This window comes from Besnoitia besnoiti, chromosome IV (assembly GCF_002563875.1).
Source record: "Besnoitia besnoiti strain Bb-Ger1 chromosome IV, whole genome shotgun sequence".
NCBI lineage: Eukaryota > Apicomplexa > Conoidasida > Eucoccidiorida > Sarcocystidae > Besnoitia > Besnoitia besnoiti.
The window spans coordinates 3,337,596-3,356,780 of NC_042359.1; the positions used below are offsets into that span (position 1 = coordinate 3,337,596).

General features: G+C 54.1%; 2 protein-coding genes and 1 non-coding gene across 3 annotated transcripts; 2 read left to right on the plus strand and 1 right to left on the minus strand.

The window, feature by feature from the left end:
* Positions 1–3,081: 3,081 nt before the first annotated feature.
* On the plus strand, positions 3,082–9,289 carry BESB_055880 (uncharacterized protein; the record flags this gene model as incomplete). Its single annotated transcript, XM_029364023.1, has 7 exons — positions 3,082–5,887; positions 6,179–6,288; positions 6,524–6,627; positions 7,203–7,310; positions 7,902–8,241; positions 8,680–8,754; positions 9,248–9,289. 7 exons carry the CDS (start codon positions 3,082–3,084, stop codon positions 9,287–9,289), a joined length of 3,585 nt encoding a protein of 1,194 aa, XP_029219946.1.
* Positions 9,290–9,609: 320 nt separating this feature from the next.
* On the minus strand, positions 9,610–9,691 carry BESB_057840. Its single transcript has one exon. It is a non-coding gene; the product is annotated as a tRNA-Ser (tRNA).
* A 5,714-nt stretch (positions 9,692–15,405) lies between these two features.
* Positions 15,406–18,243, plus strand: BESB_055890 (chloride transporter, chloride channel (ClC) family protein; the record flags this gene model as incomplete). Its single annotated transcript, XM_029364024.1, has 2 exons — positions 15,406–17,159; positions 17,466–18,243. 2 exons carry the CDS (start codon positions 15,406–15,408, stop codon positions 18,241–18,243), a joined length of 2,532 nt encoding a protein of 843 aa, XP_029219947.1.
* Between the last annotated feature and the right edge of the window lie 942 nt (positions 18,244–19,185).

Below are 19,185 nucleotides of genomic sequence, written 5' to 3' on the forward strand. Positions count from 1 at the left end.
GTTTGGGAGGCGTGACCTCTGGAGGGACCTGTGGGCTGGCGAGTGGCTCGCGGTGCCTGTATCGTATCTTCAGCAGGCGTGTTGTTCTGTGCACTGCGAACCGTGCAGCAGTTTCAGACGCGGCGCGCGGGCGAGAGGAGGTGCGGAGGGGGAGGGGCGGGCACTCGATGATGCTCGGAGTGTGTAAGCGAAGTCGTATCGAGCCGCGCGTAAGGGAGTGTCGAGAAAAGCGCCTGGAGGATTCTGGCAGCGTCGCGAGGTTTCGCAGTGTCTTTCGTCACACAGAAGTCAGGCGACCTCTTCAGGGGCATTGCAGGAATCGCTGGACGGCTGCGTGCGCTCGCGGCGGAGAGTGGGTTTGAGTGCTTCTCAGCAGAGCCATGTGAACGCGCTAAGGCTCGGCGTTGGGAGACGGGCGGCGCGCAGGGTGAGCTCCGGCGTCCTTCTTTCCTGCGTTTTCGTGCGTTCACTTTTGCCGGTCGCAGCCTCTCGTGCGTCGTGCGGCCTGCGTGCGAGACGCGACGAAGGCGGGCGTGGCATCGTCGCGTGGCCGTGTCTCGGTGTGTTGCCTCTGGGGCTGCTTTCTTCGTTTGGAAAATGGAGGCTCGAGACTGCGCGAGTAGTCAAACCGCTTTAAACCTTTTACGTGCACCTCACCCGCTTGCGCGTTTTTCACCAGCTCGAGATCCGAATCCAACTACGGTCTAGAGCTGATCGCATCTGCGGCTAGGCAATGGCATAGTGCTGTAAGCGGTGTGTCACAGCGGCTTGTCTATGCATGAGTTTTTGTAGACTGTCTCATGCCTGCATGCATGGGAACACGAATTTGACTGCTCCACTATCATATAAATATATATTTGTATACAGGTAAACATTATTTAGAAACGTCATCTGTCGATCGTCTCCTCTACGTGTCGGAGCTCGGTGTGCTTTCTCTTCGTCTTGTGTGGCCAATCATTTGCACGGATGTGGCATAGGGTTGGTTTTCTAGTGTGGAGAGTCTCGTATGATACGGCAGCTCGTTCGTCGGGAGTAATGACACATCCCTGTGCATCGACTATGAAACGCGACTCTCACACGAAAAGTGGGGTAGCACTGAAGAATTATGTAAGCTTGCGCTAATGTGTGAGGCTGTAATTAAGCCGAGCAGGCGGGCGCAGTAAAGCGAAATTTCTGGTTTTTACCTGTGGCCAGCAGCGCTGGACGACAGGTGAGAGGTCCGGTACCCACCCCAAGGTTAACTCGTGTGCTGTGCTGCGTAGTTAAACTGTCGGGACCGAGTCGTGTTCGAGTCTCTCCTGGATCTACTCAAAAACGCTAGCTTGCTGCACACAGTGACAGCGTGGTCCGGGATAAACTAGCCCATCATACCTCCTTGAAATGCGCGGGAAGCGAAAGAAACTGGTCGTTCCCTCTACGCCCGTCTCGCTGAAAAACTCTCAACGAACAGTGCCCTCTCAGGAGGAAGATCACGCGAGATAGAACGAATAATGTCCTGGCTAGTAGGAAGTGGGCTGCAACATACGGGCCCTTCAGTCTCTTACAGCCTGGAGTGTGTCCAACTCGTAGTATATGCTCTCGAGAAAATGCTAAACACCTGGTGTCTTGCGACATGCAGTTTCAAGATAGTTGCGGTTTTCAACAGCATAGTACGCTATGAAGAGCCGCCCCTGGTCGTATGACTGCTGAATTTGCAAAGCGAAATCCACCGATTCGGGTGTATCTACGGTGCCCCCGTGGCGAGTCCACCGGCATTTCGCCTCGTCCGCTCTCCGAACACGATGACTCGTTTCCTCTAAGTGTATGTTCCCTACTCGAGTTTATCCTCTTCGTCGCCTACGGTCGTTCGTGTCGTTTTTCCGTCAATTGCATTCCAGCGGACTGACCCCGTCAGGTGTACGTACGCCTGCAGTCCTCGCAAACTTTTGCACTGGGGGTCAGCGTGCACTCTGAACGCTTCAGCTGGAGTGCGGCGTTGCTCAAAGCCTCGCACCTCCGGAGTGTTTTTCTCGCATGGATCATGCGTACTGCCTAGTCTTCGCATTAGCTGCTGCATCTAACCACTCAAAGAAGAGCCTGAGCCGCCGTAAGGCCGACTCGCAAAGCGTCTGCCCCAGACCTCGGCAGCACGAGGTAACGCCGATACGAAAGCTCCCGTTTCGAAGCCCTGATATGAGTGGTTGGTACTTCGCGTCTGCCCCTGGAGCGCGTTCACTTCGCTTTTGCCATCTTACTGTTAACCCCCTAAGTTGTCTCAGTCCGGCAGAGGTTGCCAGTTGGCCGCAAAGATGCGTAAGGCATTGAAGACTGCGAGGCTCCTCGACGCGATAAAAACGCAAGTAGTCTACTTCGGTTCGAAAAAAGCCAAGTACCTGCCCGCGTTTGGTAATGCATATGACTACATTCTGCTGCAAACGGACCTTTCCACCCCCAACAGTGTCGAGAGATGCGGAAACGATTTACAGTGAAGTCTGGTTCAAACCAGTTTCGAGATTCGAATTCACAGTGAGAGGAGCGTGCATTGCTTTTCCGCTCGAAAAAAACCTTCATTTCATATTCCTTGTTTCATCGTCAGCTTCACCTATGCTCACAGAATCCATGCCGGCGATCGTACGCTCCATGGGTACCAGTGTCGTTCTCGCGCAGGCACGCTCCTTTCGCAAATACACATTTATGGAATTCACGCAGATTCTCATATACACAGAAGACTCCAGAACGCCGAGAGGCTGGCGCACAAATTTGCTGCCTGACTTCTGCAATCTCTCCTTGCCATAAGCATCCATTGATCCATTCGCTGTGCGGAGATGTCTCGCGTCTCCACTTTTCGCCTGTTGCTTCAGAGTTAAACTTTTTCCTGCAAACACAAAGCCAGGACAAGACTTCTCTGGATCGGCTTACCTCCGGCGTGTCATCGGCTTCGATCCTACTGGAGTGCTGTTACCACTCTGGAAAAGCGTCTATTCTCTTCATCCTCGTGTGTGGCCGTGCTCGCTGTTCCGTTTCTAGTCTTCCTATTCGACGCTTCGATTTGGCAGGGTGTGTGTCAGCGGAAGTAGCTGTTCCAGCCTAGTCTATCGAACGATGGATGGTGACGCTTGCCTCCGGGCTTCGTCTCCAAGATTCGAGGCGAGCGCCATTTTTAACAAACAGATTGAGTGGCACAGCAGCCAGCCCCGCTTTGCTTCACCCGCTGCTGCGTCACTCACTGAAGTCTCTGCGCAGGCGCGCGATCTCGCCGCACTCTCTTGTGTCCCGCCCTTTCGCGCGTGTACTCCTTCCGCTCGTGGAAGCGCGGCTTCTGTGTACGAACCTGGCTCTCAAATTCGCGGCGCTGTCGCTTCCGCACTCGCCGCGTCACCAGTTTTTTCGAACGTTGCCGCGGTTTCCCCTTGGTCGGCCCCTCCCCGGCCGCGGACCTCTTTGCGTAGCGCCGCGTGCGCCTCCTCCCATCCGGCTTCGAGTTCGCGTCTTCCTTCCCCCGCTTTGGCAGCGTCGCATCGCGCAGCCCTGCTCACTCAGCATTCTCCAGCCTGTTCTGCTTCATCTTCTTCCTTCTCCTCGCCCATCTGCGTCGCCGGCTCGGCGCTCAGAGCGTCAGCGCGCAAGCCGCGTCCTTCCTCCTGCAGGATGCTCAGCCGCCAAGCTTCCACGGTGGCATCGACGGCCGTCCTCAACACGCCGGATCCCTCTCCCGCTGTACACACACCCCCGTCCGCGATTCGCGGGCGAGAGTGCGACTCAGCGGAGTCGAAACGAGGCCTGTCTCGCGAAACGGCGCCCGCGATAACGGCAGCGAAGGAACCTGGAGGAGAACCAAGGCCGAAACGAGGGGAGAAAGAGACGAGTTTGGGGGATGGAGCCGAACCTGCCTCGAAGGAGAGACACGAAAACAACCCACGCGCGAGAAGCGACTTCACGCAGGAAAAAGACGGCGAAGGAGGGGCTAGGCAGTCGCAGCGGGGACGCAACTCGGCAGGTGAAAGGCGCCAGCGAAAATCATCGCCAGATCTCCGCCTCCGCGACGACGCGTACACAAGAGATCGCTTCCGTGCACATGCCAACGAAAGATTACTTCATGTGAGCTCACGCCCCGCTCTCGAGCCGCGCTCCTGCGAACCCTCCGCGGCGGCATCGCTTGCTTCTCTTTTTCAGCTACAAAGTGTTGTTTCGCCTCTCTCCAAGCCTGCCCCCGCTCATCCGCACCCAGACTCCGCTTTCTCGTCGATGCACTCTTCGTCCCCAGCTGGCCAAGCAGTCTGCCGCTCCGCCTCTTTCTCGCCCTCTCTTCCTCTCTCTCACTCTCCCTCTCCCTCTCTCAGCGCTTCAACGCAGCGTTTCTCGTCTCGCAGCCGCTGCGCGAGTCTTCGGCCGGAAGCTGGCGCCGACGTAAGTACACCTCGTCGCTGCGCAGGGGACGCCGCTGCGGCCCAGCGCCCAAGCCCGCCGGCTAGCCGAAGCGTCACGACAGCGGAAGCGGAAGACATCGACGAAACGCCAGCCTCCGCGACGAGGTGGAAGTTGAGCGGCTTGACCAACGAGCTTCATCAGAGTCGCCCTCCCCCCGTGGTGACTCTCCACGCGCGTGGACCGGTTTCAGCGTCACACAACCGAAAACGAAAAGGCGCGCTCGCTGCGCGGAATGCCTCGACGAGCCTGCCTCGTTCGTCTCCTCAGGGGAAACGGGCTAGCACCCTCAAGCCACACCCGCGGAATGAGACTCCGCAGACTCCGTCCTCCGCGATCTCCTGCTCCCTTTCTCTCTCAGAGACGACATCTGCCGCGCGTCCGCTACGCATCGACGCTCGAGCTTTAAAGGAAGCGACGCGTCCCCTCGCCGGAAGGGAGTCTGCAGCATCCGAGACGAATCTTCACTCTCCCGACTCGCGTGTGAAGCGGCTGGGTTTCCTCTTCTCTGCATGCCAAACTCCCCGTCCAGCGCGCGCGGCGCCAGGTGACCCGTCTGCGCCTCGTTTTCCTTCCTTACACGACGGGATCGGGCCCTGCGATCTCGGCGCTTCGCCTCCCGAACCGTCTCTGCCCCGCTTGCCTGGCAATTCTGCCAATGTCTTGCTTTCACGCCGGCCTCTTCCAAACGCGGAGTGTGGCGAGGCTGCGGTGGACGCCGCCGCCACTTCTCTCTCTCTCCTGGCTTCAGTGAGTCCGCGCGAAATGCCTTCCTTCTTCGCAGCGGCGTTCCCTCGAATTGCTGGGCGCGCAACCGGCGAAGAAGGCGGAAAAAGGGTGGCGACACCCGCGGGCGACGGTCGCGATGAAGCGGAGGAAGAAGCAGCGCTCGCCAGCTTTTGCCTCGTTGCCTCTGAAGGAGAGAGAGATAAGACGCACGCTCTCGATGCGTTGAACTTTGCGCATTGCAAGCTGATGCCCTCTACTTCGCAGGCGGGAGAGGCACAACAGGGAATGAGCCAGAGGAGAGAAGAAAACGCAACCGACACAAGACGAGAAGGAGGCAACAAATCCAAAGTCTGCGCCGAGGGAGAAGAGCCCAACCGCGAGAGGTGGAGGGGAGAGGAAAAGCAAGTGCTGCGCCGAGACGAAGGAGATGTCTGGGATACGCCAAACGAGAAAAGGTTCGAGCAAGAAAAAGAAAGGACTCGCGCGCGGCGTCACCCTCTGCCGCTTTTGATCTCGTTGAGTCCGCGCAGCAGAGGGACAGTGAAGAGCGAGATGCGGAAGTGGCTCAGTGCGAAGCAGAAGCGGCGTGGAGAAGTGCCGCAGCGCGGAAACGCGAAGGCGAACCAGAGTGAAAACGCCGAGCGCATGCCGGAAGCGGAAGAAGCGCGAAAGCGCGAACTCCTTGAACTCCTTGACGCGGAAACTCGAGACTTCACTAGCAACCAGCTGACGCAGTTTTACAGAGATAAACTCGGTGAGGGCGGGACACGGGAGTGCCTGCAAGGACGAGCCGGGAAGCAAACTTCACGCCGCCACTGCAGAAGAAAACATATATTATATATCTATATACATATATATGTGATTATGTGTATCTATTTTTCCGCCAAAGTGGAACGAAGCTGGCGCATCTGTATATATATATATATATATATATGTATATATGTATCCTAGAAAGTGTGGAAACACAGCTACGTAGGGAGATTTAGCTTGCGTGGAGGCCTGAAGATTGCATTTTTTCTCGTTTGCTTCTTCCTTTTCCCTCTAGCCTCATTCCGAGAGGAGCGGGAGAGCTGCATGGAGGAAGTGCGAAAGTGTCGGGTGGTGTACACCGAGGTCCAGTCTCTCCGCGAGAAACTGGTTTCGCAGGATGCTGAGGTAAAACGAGGCAACGAAAAAGTCATCTTCATGACATAAATTGCAAGCAAATAGGTTCCCAATCTACCAACATACGTCTGCGTCTACAGCTGCGACGCTGCCCTCACGCGAACAGACGTGTTGAACCTGTTCCTGAGTAGTCGGCAGATAAAGCGATACAGGCGCGCGGACATGGGCTTTGCTAGGAAGAGCGAGATCGTCACCATCTCCACTGCAGTGTTTTGCCTCCCTGCAGCTGCAGTTGAAGCGAGAAAAAGCGGCAGAGGCAGAGCGCATGCTTATCGAGGGGCGACGACTCAACCTCCAGCTTGCTCGACAGCTCGATGACTTGAAGAGTAAGTGCGTGTCTGTTTCGGTTCGAAAACAGTGTTTTCCTCTCTTTCTTTCTCTCGCTCAGGTCGCAGACTTGCCCGTTTCTTTTCACTTTCACTCTGGATGGCGCGACGAAAAGCTTTCTGCACAGCCAGAGGGAGGGGAGAGGCCTCGTGCGCGCGGACACGTTTCAGTACCGAGTCTCATGCATATATGCACATGAACGGTGACATGCTTGTGCGCACATGCCTACAAGGATACTGTATACAGAACGCCTCACAAGCATATACACGTGTATATATAGAGATCCATGCACGCATGTACATCGTATACGTATATGCATACGTATATATATATATATATATATATATGCATCCATATATACGCGTACATATGTTTATATAGGTGTGTATGCCTATGTGGGCAAGCAGGTCCTTGCTGGAGTAGATCTTTCGAGTCTTTCCTTTTGTCGCTCTCTGTCGCATTTTGCGGCAAAATTATTCTACCGAACGGCGCGCCATGCTGCGTGTCTTCCGCACTTATGGCTCGCCTTTCAGTTTGTGTAATTTTCTCCTGTTTGAAGCGGAATTCGAAACGTTCAGGCGGAAGGCGCAGCTGCTGGTCAGCGTAGCGGAGCCTGCCGTGGAGGAGGTCCACTTGCGCCCCAACGAGCCTCCGTTGAGGCATTTCCATTTTCACACGCCCTCGAGGTGAACGTTATTTCAATTGTTCGCGAATTCTTGCCATGTTTTCGCGCCGCGCGTAGTCCCGGAGTCCAGAGGAAACTAATTTCTGTGTTCGTCGCCGGCAAAAGGAGCTGTATCCCGCCTTCGCTGTGTATTGTGTGGTCCTGTCATTTCTGAGAAGCCTTCTGTTCGCTGGCGCCTTCATGTCGCCCTCAGCACAGCAGTTCCAGCTGCAGCCGGCTGTCGCTCGCGTAGGCATTCGTCAGCGAAACAATCTATTCGCTAAAATGTCTCACTCGCGTTGCTATCGCCAGCCAAGCACGCCCTTCTATGGGAATCCGCGGATGCATATATACACGAAAATTCCACGGAGATAAACTATTATATGTGGATTTATGGTATGTGGGTTATGGGCCTGCAGAGGCGAACACGGGTGAACGGTGACCGCGCAAGATGTGTCCACGTTTTTCAGCGTGCTTACAAAATAAAAGGATTCGCATCATTTTACCTGTAGAGATTATTCGTCTCATTTTCAGTCTTCAGCGTGCCGTTTTCTTCACGCATTTTCACGCTGCGGTGTTTCGCTACTTTCGCTGCTCTGTTCCTTCTCTGCAGCTCTCTGTCTGAACCTAAAAAACCAACGCGATCTTCTCCTTCGCTAGAGTCGCCTGCCTCCGGGGACGAAGCGCGAGACGCACCGCGCCGAGGAGGCGAGGCTGAAGAAGCGGCGCCGCCGTCGCGTACGCAGAAGGGAGAGGAAGCCAAGCCGCGGCGGAATGTGTCTCTTTCGCAGCAGTTGCCGTCGCCTTGCGCTGAGGCGCGTCCTTCAGCGGAGCCAGCTCAAACGACGCGGGCGATGAGGCAGCGCGTTTTAGGCGGAGGAAGTGCGGCGCGTGCAGAGGAAATCCGCGGCAGTCTGCGATGCCCGCACGAGCGAGGGCGAGTCGTGAAGGTGGTGAGGACGACGCGAATCCCTAAACCCCAAAAACAGACCTCTATTCAGAAGAAGGGTCCCGGGGCTAAGAGTGGGCAGGCGCTGGAAAACTGCGACGTAGAGAGGAAATCCAAGCACGCCGTTGGAGAGCGAGGCGGCCCACAGAACGTGTCTTCGCTCTATCCGAAGCCATCGAAAAGACCTTGGCTGTCTGTGTGTCACAAGCGGTGTCGTCTTAGCATTCTAGAACGCTCATGCGCGAGTCTGAGTCTCAGCTCGTGCCGTAACTACGAGGCACTAACGTGGACATATTGGGTTGTGGAGATAGCGGATTTGGGCAAGAAAGAAACGCGGAAGGGAGAAGGAGAAGGCCGAAGCAGCACGGTGAAGAGAGACAGAAAGTCCGTGGAAATGCGACATTGAAGCTCTACGTGATGCAGATGTGTCTCCGTTGTTTAGGTGTATTTGCCGTGCGAGGAAGTCGAGCCCCTCGTCCGCCGAGTCCGCGATTTGAAGGAGCGGCTGCAGCGACAGGTGAGACACACTCTTGTTTGGTGAACTTCTTTGAATGGGATTTATGAGGTTTCACGATTTCCTGAGAGTGCGCAGCTCTTGGTGCTCAGCGCTTTTTCTCAAGAGCGCCTTTCTGTCTACACTGTTCACGTCTGCGTTGAAGAGCTCCATGGCGTTTGCGGAAGGCCTCAGCTTACCTACACGCCAGTCACGAACTCCCCCGACCTGGGATTATCTGTGCGTCATACAGCACTTTTCGCATACACTTAGACATACATATTTAGAAAAAGACGCATTTCTATCCATAGAAGCTGTAGAGAGAGAGGCATACGCGATAGGAGTTTTGGAGTCGACTCAGACTACGAGAGATCTTGACATAAAGACCAGACGCAGCTTGAGACTCCGGATCTCCGGCGGAAGGCCGACCTTTTTCGTCGCGGATTCCATCGGAAACCCAAAGGTTTTCGCGGCTTGGGCCTCTTCTCGTTCATTCTCCTGTTTGCCTCGCGTGTAGAAGGAAAATGCGTGTGTCTCCTTCGAAGCGGAGACAGCTTGAAAAGCAAACATGCGTCGCGCCAACTAGCGGGCGAGGAGATAAAACTGTGCGATGCAAAAACGAAGCGAAAATCTTGAACAAAACTGTAAAGCTGATGAAGAAGAACACCAAAGTCGGGAGAAACAATCACACTTCTGTTCGCGAATCAATACTGAGCAGTCTGCGAATTGAGCACACGTGAATGGCTTGAAGGCGCTTTTTCCTCCAACGTTTTTGCGGAACGCGCTGCAGTGGATCAAAAATGGCCAAGGAGCACTAAATTCCTTCGACTCTTGGATCTCCTTTTTCCTTTCTTGCGATTTTTTGGGCGAGGAAAATACCGACAACGGCAGGATTCGAACCTGCGCGGGCAGAACCCAATGGCTTAGCAGGCCACCGCCTTAACCACTCGGCCACGTTGTCTGGGTGACCTAACTTTTTCTTGCGTCTTAAATCACAAAACCAGACGAAAAAGTTAGAGGAGGCAGAGAAAAGTGCACGTAAGTGCCTCTTTTACAGAGCATCTCCGCACTAGGGAGTCAGCGCGCCAGCATCATGTTTTAACAATGGAGACTGGGCCTAGTCTGTCTGTGTGTTTGTTTGTATTGGCAGGTACCAAGAGAGCTTCCCCTTCAAGGATTCAGCCGGCAAAAACTTGAATACCTGAGCAGATACCGCTGTCAAACAAGAATCAGACGCTGCTGCGGGAAGACGATCGCCGGTCTCAACAGCAGAATCCACACTTATTTCGTGCTGCGAATACATGTACATTCATATATAGATACATCGACATACAAAAAGAGAGCGAGATTTGCACACACTCCTAAACCTGGATGCTCGTACACACAAATGTTCGTCTTGGTCAGACAATGTATCCTCCACTAAGTACTAGCTTGATGGTGTTAGATCCAGAGGCATTGTAGGTTTTCCATGAAATCTATTCGGAAGAAGAGGCTTGATAGTACTACCGTAAATACATAATATACAGTCCCAGCAGTAGCGGCTAAACTATAGAAAAGTCGAGTATTATCCGTGCATACCAGGCGTAAAAAGCGCGTTGGTCAATACACATGCAGTTGAGCATCGACTGGGCACAAGCTTATATCAAATCAGTTCATGCAAGCGCGTGTACAGATCACCGTTTTCTGATCATGCTTTTTGCTAGTCGTCTTAGACGAAAAAGAGAAGTGAGCGTAAAACGGGATCCTGTAGAACGTTTCAACAGGCGCCGCCTTCTGCAAGTGCGAGCCCTGCGTTATCATTCGCTTCCCTTTTTTGCAGGAAGACGCGTACGAGGAGGCGCTTCGCCAGAGTGACCAACAGAGGTGTGTTTGCTTCAGAGTTCCTGTCTTGTTGCATTCTTTTTCCAATAAAATCGCCTCTAGCGCGTGCTCGGCTCCTTCGGCTCTCCATGAGCTCTTTGTCGTTGTGTGTTTTCCGCCCAAAACCTGTCTGCCAGACGAGACGCGGAAGACGCCTCGCGCGTGGCACTTCGCGATCTACAGACTCAGAATGCCAGGTGAATTTCCTATGGAAGCGGAGAAATGCGAGCCTGCGCCCTAAATCCTACACTCTAAAGTCTGAAACGCAGCAACGCAGTGCCTAGAACTCTGTCGGGGAGAGGCAGAGACGAAGTGAGAATAGAACGCAATAAAAAACAGTCTCCATACCCGCGGGCTCACAGCCGGGGAGACAGCGTCGACAATGAAGACAAACGGCATCGGGCGGCAAACATGATTCAGGCGCTGCGCGGGATTGCACTCTTTACGCAGACACACGAACCTTGGTATCAGAGTCAGCTGGAGAGCGCGCGGCGCAGTTAGGCCCCAATCCCTAAAACCACTGTAGGCACATAAGTAAGTAGAAATTCTAGTGGCACAAGTCAACGTAAACACATGAAGCAGTCGATCCATGTTCACATAGTTTGTCCACAACCGTGCGGTTGAATCCATAATCAACTACATATGCATGTATCCAAAGCCATAAGTACATAAATACCGAGATAAATAAACCTAGTGCATGTAGCTTTCATGCTAGAGAGAGAGACCTCCCCAGGCGCATACGCGAGTATACCGCCACACCCTTACAACGACAGACGGATGCAGCAGACGTGCCTAGACAGAATGAGAGACACGCAGAGAGGGGCATCACAGCTGACGGGAGGAAAAACGAAGCAAATTTGGAGAGGCATGAAGGCGAATTCGCAGCGGCGTCGCCGCGGCGCGCGTCATTTTCTTCCGGCATTCGCGCAGCCTTTGCAAAAGTCTCTCTGAGAGAGAGGCACAGCTTCTCGACGTGCTGGCGAGTAGGTTCAGTTTTCATGTATTTACGACTGTGGATACATATATATATATATATATATATATATATATATTTGACAATGGATTGAATCGCACGACAATGAAAATATTAGGTGACTATGGATGTATGTGTATACGACTGTGAATATATATATACGTGTATATATGTAGAATTGGCTATAGATACAAACATGAATGTATATATATATATATATATATATATATATATATATATATACATATGCCACTGTGGCCTTAGCTGCACACGCAGCTGTGAGGGCTGTTCGTTCATTGAATGCGTAGATACCGGGCCAACTGCGTAGATCCAGATCAAAAACTCTTACTTATCAACAGTGGAATAAGCATGTGAAATGTTAAAAAGCTGTTTTAACCCTTGTGTATTATATTAACCTGCCCCTTCCGCGCATGCTGCGATTCAGACGTCCTAAAGACACGGCACGCCTTGCGTGACCTCGAGATCTCTTACAGAGAGGAGAAGGCGTGCCATCAGGTATGCCGAATCTGTGTGTGCATTTATCTTCCAAAAGAGCGGGAACGAGGTGAAAGGAACGAGCTGGAAGCCAGCCGCGTCGTGGCAGCAACTTCAGTGAAGAGTCAGATCCATCGAGGCTTGGAATCAAACCCCTTCATTCGCGACAAATCGGGAATAGGGTTTCTCCGACAGCTCCACAATCTGCTTACCTTGCATTGGTCTCCAAGGTACTGTAGATGTTTGTGTCTGTTTCAAGCAAATATGCTGTGTCGCCTGCCTCCTGTTCAGCATTTTGCGCACGTTCCTCTAGACAGTTATACTCATGTGAAAAACAGATGTACCCCTGTAAAAGCATATATTTGAGTAACTTTCAACTGTACGTAGAGAGTCCGCTTTCTACGAGCGTCAAGTCAACACCCTTTCGAACATGAGACGATGATTTTCTCCTTTTCCTCGTCAGTTCCTCTTCGCGTTTTTCAGCTTCAGAGAGCATACGTGGATTGCCTGGCCTCGCTCCTAGCAGGGAGAGAAAAGCAGCGCCTGAGCGAGGTAAGACTACGCGCCTTACCAAAACTCCGGAAGCCAGAGACATCGTTTTCCCCCCGCCGTAACCTGGTTAATGTAGACTCGGAAGGGACTGCAACTCACGAGCAGTCCTCTTCTTCTCTCTTCGCATCTTCCTATCTTCCATTCGTCGCCCGCCGTCGCCCCCCGAACCCTCAATCCTAGACAGGTTGCTTGCTTCGGCTGGCGCTTTCGTCACCGTGTTGGGACCCCAGTCTTTCCACCTAGCAGAAAGCGGCAAGTGCCCGCCACGTCTCCGGAATCGTTTTTTCCTTTTCCTTTTCAGACTGCTTCAAAGGCCCTGCAGCGGAGCATTGCCGGACGACGTCACTCGTCCAACACGTACGACTCGAAACTTTTAATCTTCCCTGTCCCTGCTCGATGCATGCTGCAGGCGCCCTTCGAGGAGCCTACACACAACAGTCAACACTAAGTTTACAGAAAAATATACATATACATCTATATATGGTGTATGCACGTACCTTAGGTGGGCTGTGGCGAAACACATACACAAGCATGCATGTGGAAAAGAAACTTTTGTCTATTTGCGCGCCCCGATATGGGTACGTTCTGCCTGCTCTGCGGTTCATCCTGAGGTTTCGAGCTCGAGTAAACACTCGCCATGGCAAGAAGCCACAAACATTGCATCTCGTCTGAAGGCACACGAGGTTATATGCCTGCGCCGATCTCTGTCTGCATCGATCTCGGCGAGATCGAAGCTAGGCATGCTCACGCTCCACTTCGTTCTTTCTGTTTATGGTCCGACGCGTTGACTTGCTTGAACGCAGCCGCTGTATATCAGGCCTTTTTCGTCGCTTCCACAGCACCGACTTACGTGTCGACGCCTGCGAGGCACTGCTTCGCCGCGCCTCGCGCGGCGTGCAGCCTTCGCGCATGCCGCGTGAAGCATTCTCTCTCGAAGCCATCCTTGGAGTGCGTTTCGTTTCTTTTAGGAGACACAGAACGCGCATTTCGTGCGCTCCGCTCGCACACGCGTGCCCATTTCCTGCGCCGCTGATTTTGCTTTCTTTGCAGTCGAGAAGCCGTGGTTCGGAAGGAGATGAAGGCCGTGCAGGTAAGAGCGCTTCTGGTTTTTCTCTGTTGAAAATTTCCGAGGTTTTCCGAGCTCGTATCCAGAGTCTCCCGTAGAGTCGCGTTCCTCCGCTTGTGTCTATGCGGAACCTCGCCTTGAGCCATGTGCACACAAACGTTTTCACATACGCGGACGTATGAATATATACATCTGGGTTTGCATATATTTATATATTTATATTTGCGTTAGCTTGCACGTGAAGGCAAGCGAGGCTGATATGCGTACGTAACTCGTGTGTATCTGATTTTCCTATTTTGATGGATCATCCTCAGATCTGCACAGGTTGCGTCTCCTCTCTTCTGCACTCGTTCGTTTCACAGTTTCTGCGGAAACTGGATGCGCGCTCGCGCAGAGTCCACTCGAGGCTCTCCCTTCACACGCGCTGAGCCCTGTCTCGAACCGCCCCTCTTCTTCAGGCTCGGCTGGAGAGCGAACTCGCCCGCGAGAAAGCTCGAGCAGCCGAGTGCAGAAAGGCCGCGGCTCGAACCCGCGCGAAACTCGACGCCGCAGAGAGGCGCCGCAAGCGCGAGAGCGCAGGCTTCGCGTGCGACGTGCGGGCAACGAAGAAGCAAGTTCAGGTAAGAAAAAACAAGACACCCAGCCTTCGCGAGAACGAAAAAGAGGTCTTTTCACTCACGCGGCTCAGGCGAGCAGCGCGCGGCGAGGTGTCTCTTTTTCTTCCAGGCGCTCGAGGCGTGGGGCCTCATGCTAGGCCAGGTGATGGAAATGCGCGTGCTACCTTGCCTCTCTGCAAAGGCGCGAGGTACAGACAAAAAAACAAAAAATGCAGAAAATGAACAATACTTCACCCAAAAGTAAACCCCCGCCCGGCGACGTCGTCACGTATGTGGAGGGAATCTGACAAATAAGTGAAGTTGAAAAGAAAGTGGACTCGTGCTTGTTGGTCTGTTAGCAGAGCGTCCACGCGTGCGCGAGCCCCGCACAAGCACATACAGTGGTATCCTTCTGAACATACGGTAGGCACATAAATGTAGAGAGACATATATTTGTAGAGAAGTCGCTGTGTAGATCATAAGTATAGGCAGACATATATGTAGATAAGTAGATATGTGGAACATAAAGGTAGGCATATATATGCTGGTACGTACACTTGCGGATCATAAATGTAAGCGTATCTATGTAGATAAGTAGATATGTAGATTCTATGGCTAGACGACGAGGAGCGACGAAGCAGCGGAAGGGGCATGCAGGTCAAATTACAGAAAGAATTGCAAAGTTAGGGAACACTGACGAAGCGCGAATACTCTCCGTCGACGGGATGCATGCCGGCGAATGCGGACAGATGAGAGAATTTTCCAAAGCAACAGACGCTGACGCGAGAAGCCACGCAACTCCCAGAGGCTGGGGTGTGTAGAGGGCGCGCGAGAGAAAGAAAAGAAAGAAGGCCGAAGAAAGCGAGAAAACAGAAGCTAACGCACACGCACACACAAAATACTGTCCTCCGTCAGCCTCGGGGTGTAGTTCCTCACTCTCTCTCCTGGTTGGCTGCGCGTTTTCTCCTCGCCTTCTTCTCTCTCTCGCAGACAACCTCCGTCAGGAGTGCCAAGACTTGCAGAGGGAGATACACGCGCTGAAAGCTTCGCTGGCGAGCATGCGCGGCGAGCGGGAGAAAAAGGGGACGGCAGGGCATGTCTCGTCGTCTAGCTGCTCCAGTGATTGCCAGCAGATGCGGAGCGAAGAACGCGCTCTCGCAGGCGGCTCCTTTTCTCTTGGCTGTGCTTCTTCTCCGCCGCCAGGGGCAGCTGCATCCGCGCATCCTTCTTGTGCTCGCGGTGTTTCGGCTGCTGCGCTCTCTTCTTCGTCTGCTTCGTCTTCCACTCTCCCTCCTTCGGTCCCCTCGGCCGGCTCCGCTGCATGCGCGCAATCGTCTTCGTCTGCGGACTTCTCTACTCGGCACCCGTCCGCAACCTCCGCCTGCTCTTCCGCCGTCGCTGCGGCCGCCTCCCTTTGCTCGTCTGCTCCTTTCTCGTCTTTGTCCTCTTCATCTTCTTCCTCTGGTCCTTTCTCGTCTTTGTCCTCTTCATCTTCTTCCTCTGCTCTTTTCTCGTCTTTGTCCTCTTCATCTTCTTCCTCTGCTCCTTTCTCGTCTTTGTCCTCTTCAGCTTCTTTCTCTGCTCCTTTCTCGTCTTTGTCCTCTTCAGCTTCTTTCTCTGCTCCTTTCTCGTCTCTGTCCTCTTCATCTTCTTCATCTTCTTCCTCTGTTACTTGCTCCTCTTCTTCCTCTTCATCTTCTTCCTCTGCTACTTGTTCGCCTTCTTCCTCTTCATCTGCTTCCTCTGCTACTTGTTCGCCTTCTTCCTCTTCATCTGCTTCCTCTGCTACTTGTTCGCCTTCTCCACCTCCTTCCTCTGCTACGGTTTTTTCTGCTGCATCTTATCCATTGTCTTCCTCTGCTCCTTCTTCATCTTCTGCATTGTCTTCATGTTCATCTTCCTCCTCCTCTTCTTATTCCTCCTCTTTTTCCTCCTCGTCTTCCTGCTCTTCTTTCTCTTCATCTTCCTCACATTCTGCCTCTTCATCATCGTCATCTGTGTCTGGCTCTGCTTCTCGTTCCTTGCCCTCTTTGCCTCCGCACCCATGCCCTGCGCTTGCTGCTGGCTCTTCGTCTTCTTCTTCTCAAAAGCTCTCATCTTCTTTCTCGTCGGCCTTGGCGCCTTCTTCTCTCCCTGAGGCGGCGCCAAAAGGCGCCCCGGGCAGTGAGCGACGTTACATATTTCTGAAGCGAAAAGAGGAGAGTTGCGAGAGGCGGTATCGAACAGAAGGAGGCGAGAAGCACGTGGGAACGCTTCGTCTGCAGGCCGACTCCCTTTCTTCCTCGCTATATCGCCTTCCACAGGCGCCCTCGACGCTTCAGCCGCTGCAGCTCGTCCAGGCGCATGGATCTCTCCCGTCGGTCTCCGGGGCGCTTTCAGCGCCTCTCTCTTCTGCGTCTTCCTCCTGCACAATGTCATCTTCTTCCGTTTCTTACTCGTGTTCAACTCCCTCTTTTTGGCTGCCTCGTGCGCCTTCGCCTTTTACGTCGCCGATCGCTTCATCCTCTCGCACGGCTTCGTGGTTGCCGGCATGCGCGCCTCTTTCGGGTTCGATTCCTTCCTCCGCCTCGTTTTCGTCTTCTTCGCTCTATCCACGCGAGGGACTCGGGCTTGCGGACAAGCTCGCGTTACCCTCGTCTTTCAAGAAAGAGACGCCGCGAAACTCCGCCTATCTCTCTTCTTCTCTCCCTTCAGCATTCGCTTCATACGCTGCCGTCGCTCCGCAGGCCACCGAGGTCGCCTCGTCTCGCTGGATCCAGCCTCCTTATCGCTACCCTCCGCTCGCCTCTTCTGAAGTGCCCTCCGCGCCGCTGTCTCCTTCGTTTCCTCGCTTTCAGTCGCTGGCGCCGTTTGACTTTGGCGTCGAATCTTCTTCAGCCGCCCGCCGGTCGGGCTCGCTCCCCTCGCAGCCGAGCTCCGCTTTGGCCTCTGCCGCTTCCGCCGCTTTCTCTGCTCCCACGGACGTTCCGTTCGCTTGTTTTCCTGCCTAGGCATCCAGCGGGCATCGGCTGTTGGTACCGCAGCGCCAATCCACATTTTCCTTAGCGAGTTCGTCCTCAATCTGCATGTCTTCTTTGCTTCGCCTTCTGCTGTGCTGGCTGCCGCCCCTTGCGTGCTCTCCTTTTCTGCGTACGCAGCCTCGGCATCTGCGGCCTTTTCAGCCTCCGCAGCGTCTGCCGCTTGGTCGTTTCAGCGTCCTCTGCAAACGTCTCGCACTTCCTCTGTGCCGCGGCGCGATTCCTCATCTCGTTATTCTTCGAATCAAGCGCGTTCTGTGGTGCTTTCTTCTTCTTCGCAGTCTGCTTCTTCTGCTCGTCTCTGGCCTTCTCGCAAGCCTCCTCCTTTCCTTCTTCTTTCACCTTTCCCTTCGCCGTTCTCTGCTCTCCGTCAGGACTCTGCGGCGCCGCGAGTCTCAGCCTCGCCGCACCACTTTCCTCCGTTTCCTTCAACTTGCCTGCATTCGGCGGCCCCGTCTCCGCCTTCCTGTGCGCTGCGTCTCGCCTCGTCTCCAGGCCCGTTCGCTTCTGAGGCTCGAGAAGAGGACGACAGAAGAAGAGAGACGCGCGACGGCGCGCGCAGCGCCCTCGACGCTCACTCCAATTGGCAAAAACGAGGACGGAGAAGATGAACTGACGTCCCTCTACGCATGGTCACCCCCATCGTGCCCTTTCGCAGAGTCGCCTCTCGAGGCTGCAGAGGGCGCGCGGACAGAAACCCTCTCTGCCTCTCCACTCGCTTGCGTTCCTGCATCCTCTCCTTCCTGCCCCTGCACGGCGTCGTCGCCTGCCGCGTCCTCAGTCGCTGTCTATGCGTTTTTTCTTTTTCCTGCCTCCACCCCGCTCTCCCTCGGCGCGTTGTCTCGCGTGCTCGACCGTGGGCGAGTCGCGGAAAGTGAAGAAGTAACTGCGGCGTTTCCTGTCACGCGCCTGCGACGCACGCCAAACGTCGAGCGCCTTCTCAGCCCCCTCTAGAGCGGCTCCGCCTCGAGTCGTCTCACGTGCAAAAGATTGTTTCCAGCGAGATGCGGCGAGGGGTGTGTCCGCCTCCACTGGCGCTTACGAATGAGGCGCAGGCGAATTCCAACGGCGAACAGGCACACGCCCCTCCGTCGCGCGGGGCTTGATTTTCCTGCGCAGGTCACTTCCTTCGTGTTCCTCATGCTGAGAGCCTCACAGGCGTAGATACAAACCCTGTATATATATATACTTAACTGTATATGTATGTATACGGCGCGGGCGCGCGTAGATGAGGAATGCAGACGCTGAAGCGCGGAGTCGCAGAACTCCATCAAGGCCGCAGGCACGAAGGGTCTCCAGCCACACGAAACATCTAGCCTCGGAAGGGAGCAACGCCTTTTTTGGAATCAACGCTCGCGAGTCGCGTCCCTCTGCGTTCCTCTTCGCGGCTGGTGTCTCCGAAGAAAAGATGAGAGAGGAAGGAACGCCTCGGCATGCGGTGCCGCCGCGTCCCCTCTCAACGTAGTCCACACATGCTTCCCCAAGTCAGCCAGCGCAGCTCTGCCGCCGTCAAGCGAAAGGAGAATTGAGTCTCAGGATTCTGAATCCTGCGTCAAGAAACACCGCTAGGCCTCTTGTGCCTCCACTTATTGTGCTGAAAACAGCAGCGTTAATGAATATACACTTGGGCTGGTGGGGGAAAGGAATCGCGCGAAACAGAGACCTTAGCAATCTCGTGACTCGAAAACGATCGAGGCTGAAAACGAAGCGCGCGGCCTCCTCCAAGGCGCTGTGTGTGCGTGATCCCCGTCTCTCCCCTCTCTTCTCGCGTTGAACAGAGGCTGAGAATGTCTCTGTATTTCCATCGAATTATTTCATTTTCAGGCAACTCGACTCAAAGTTCAACCGCTTGTGCTCGGAGTGTGAACTGCGTGCACAGAGCAGCTCTATTGCGTC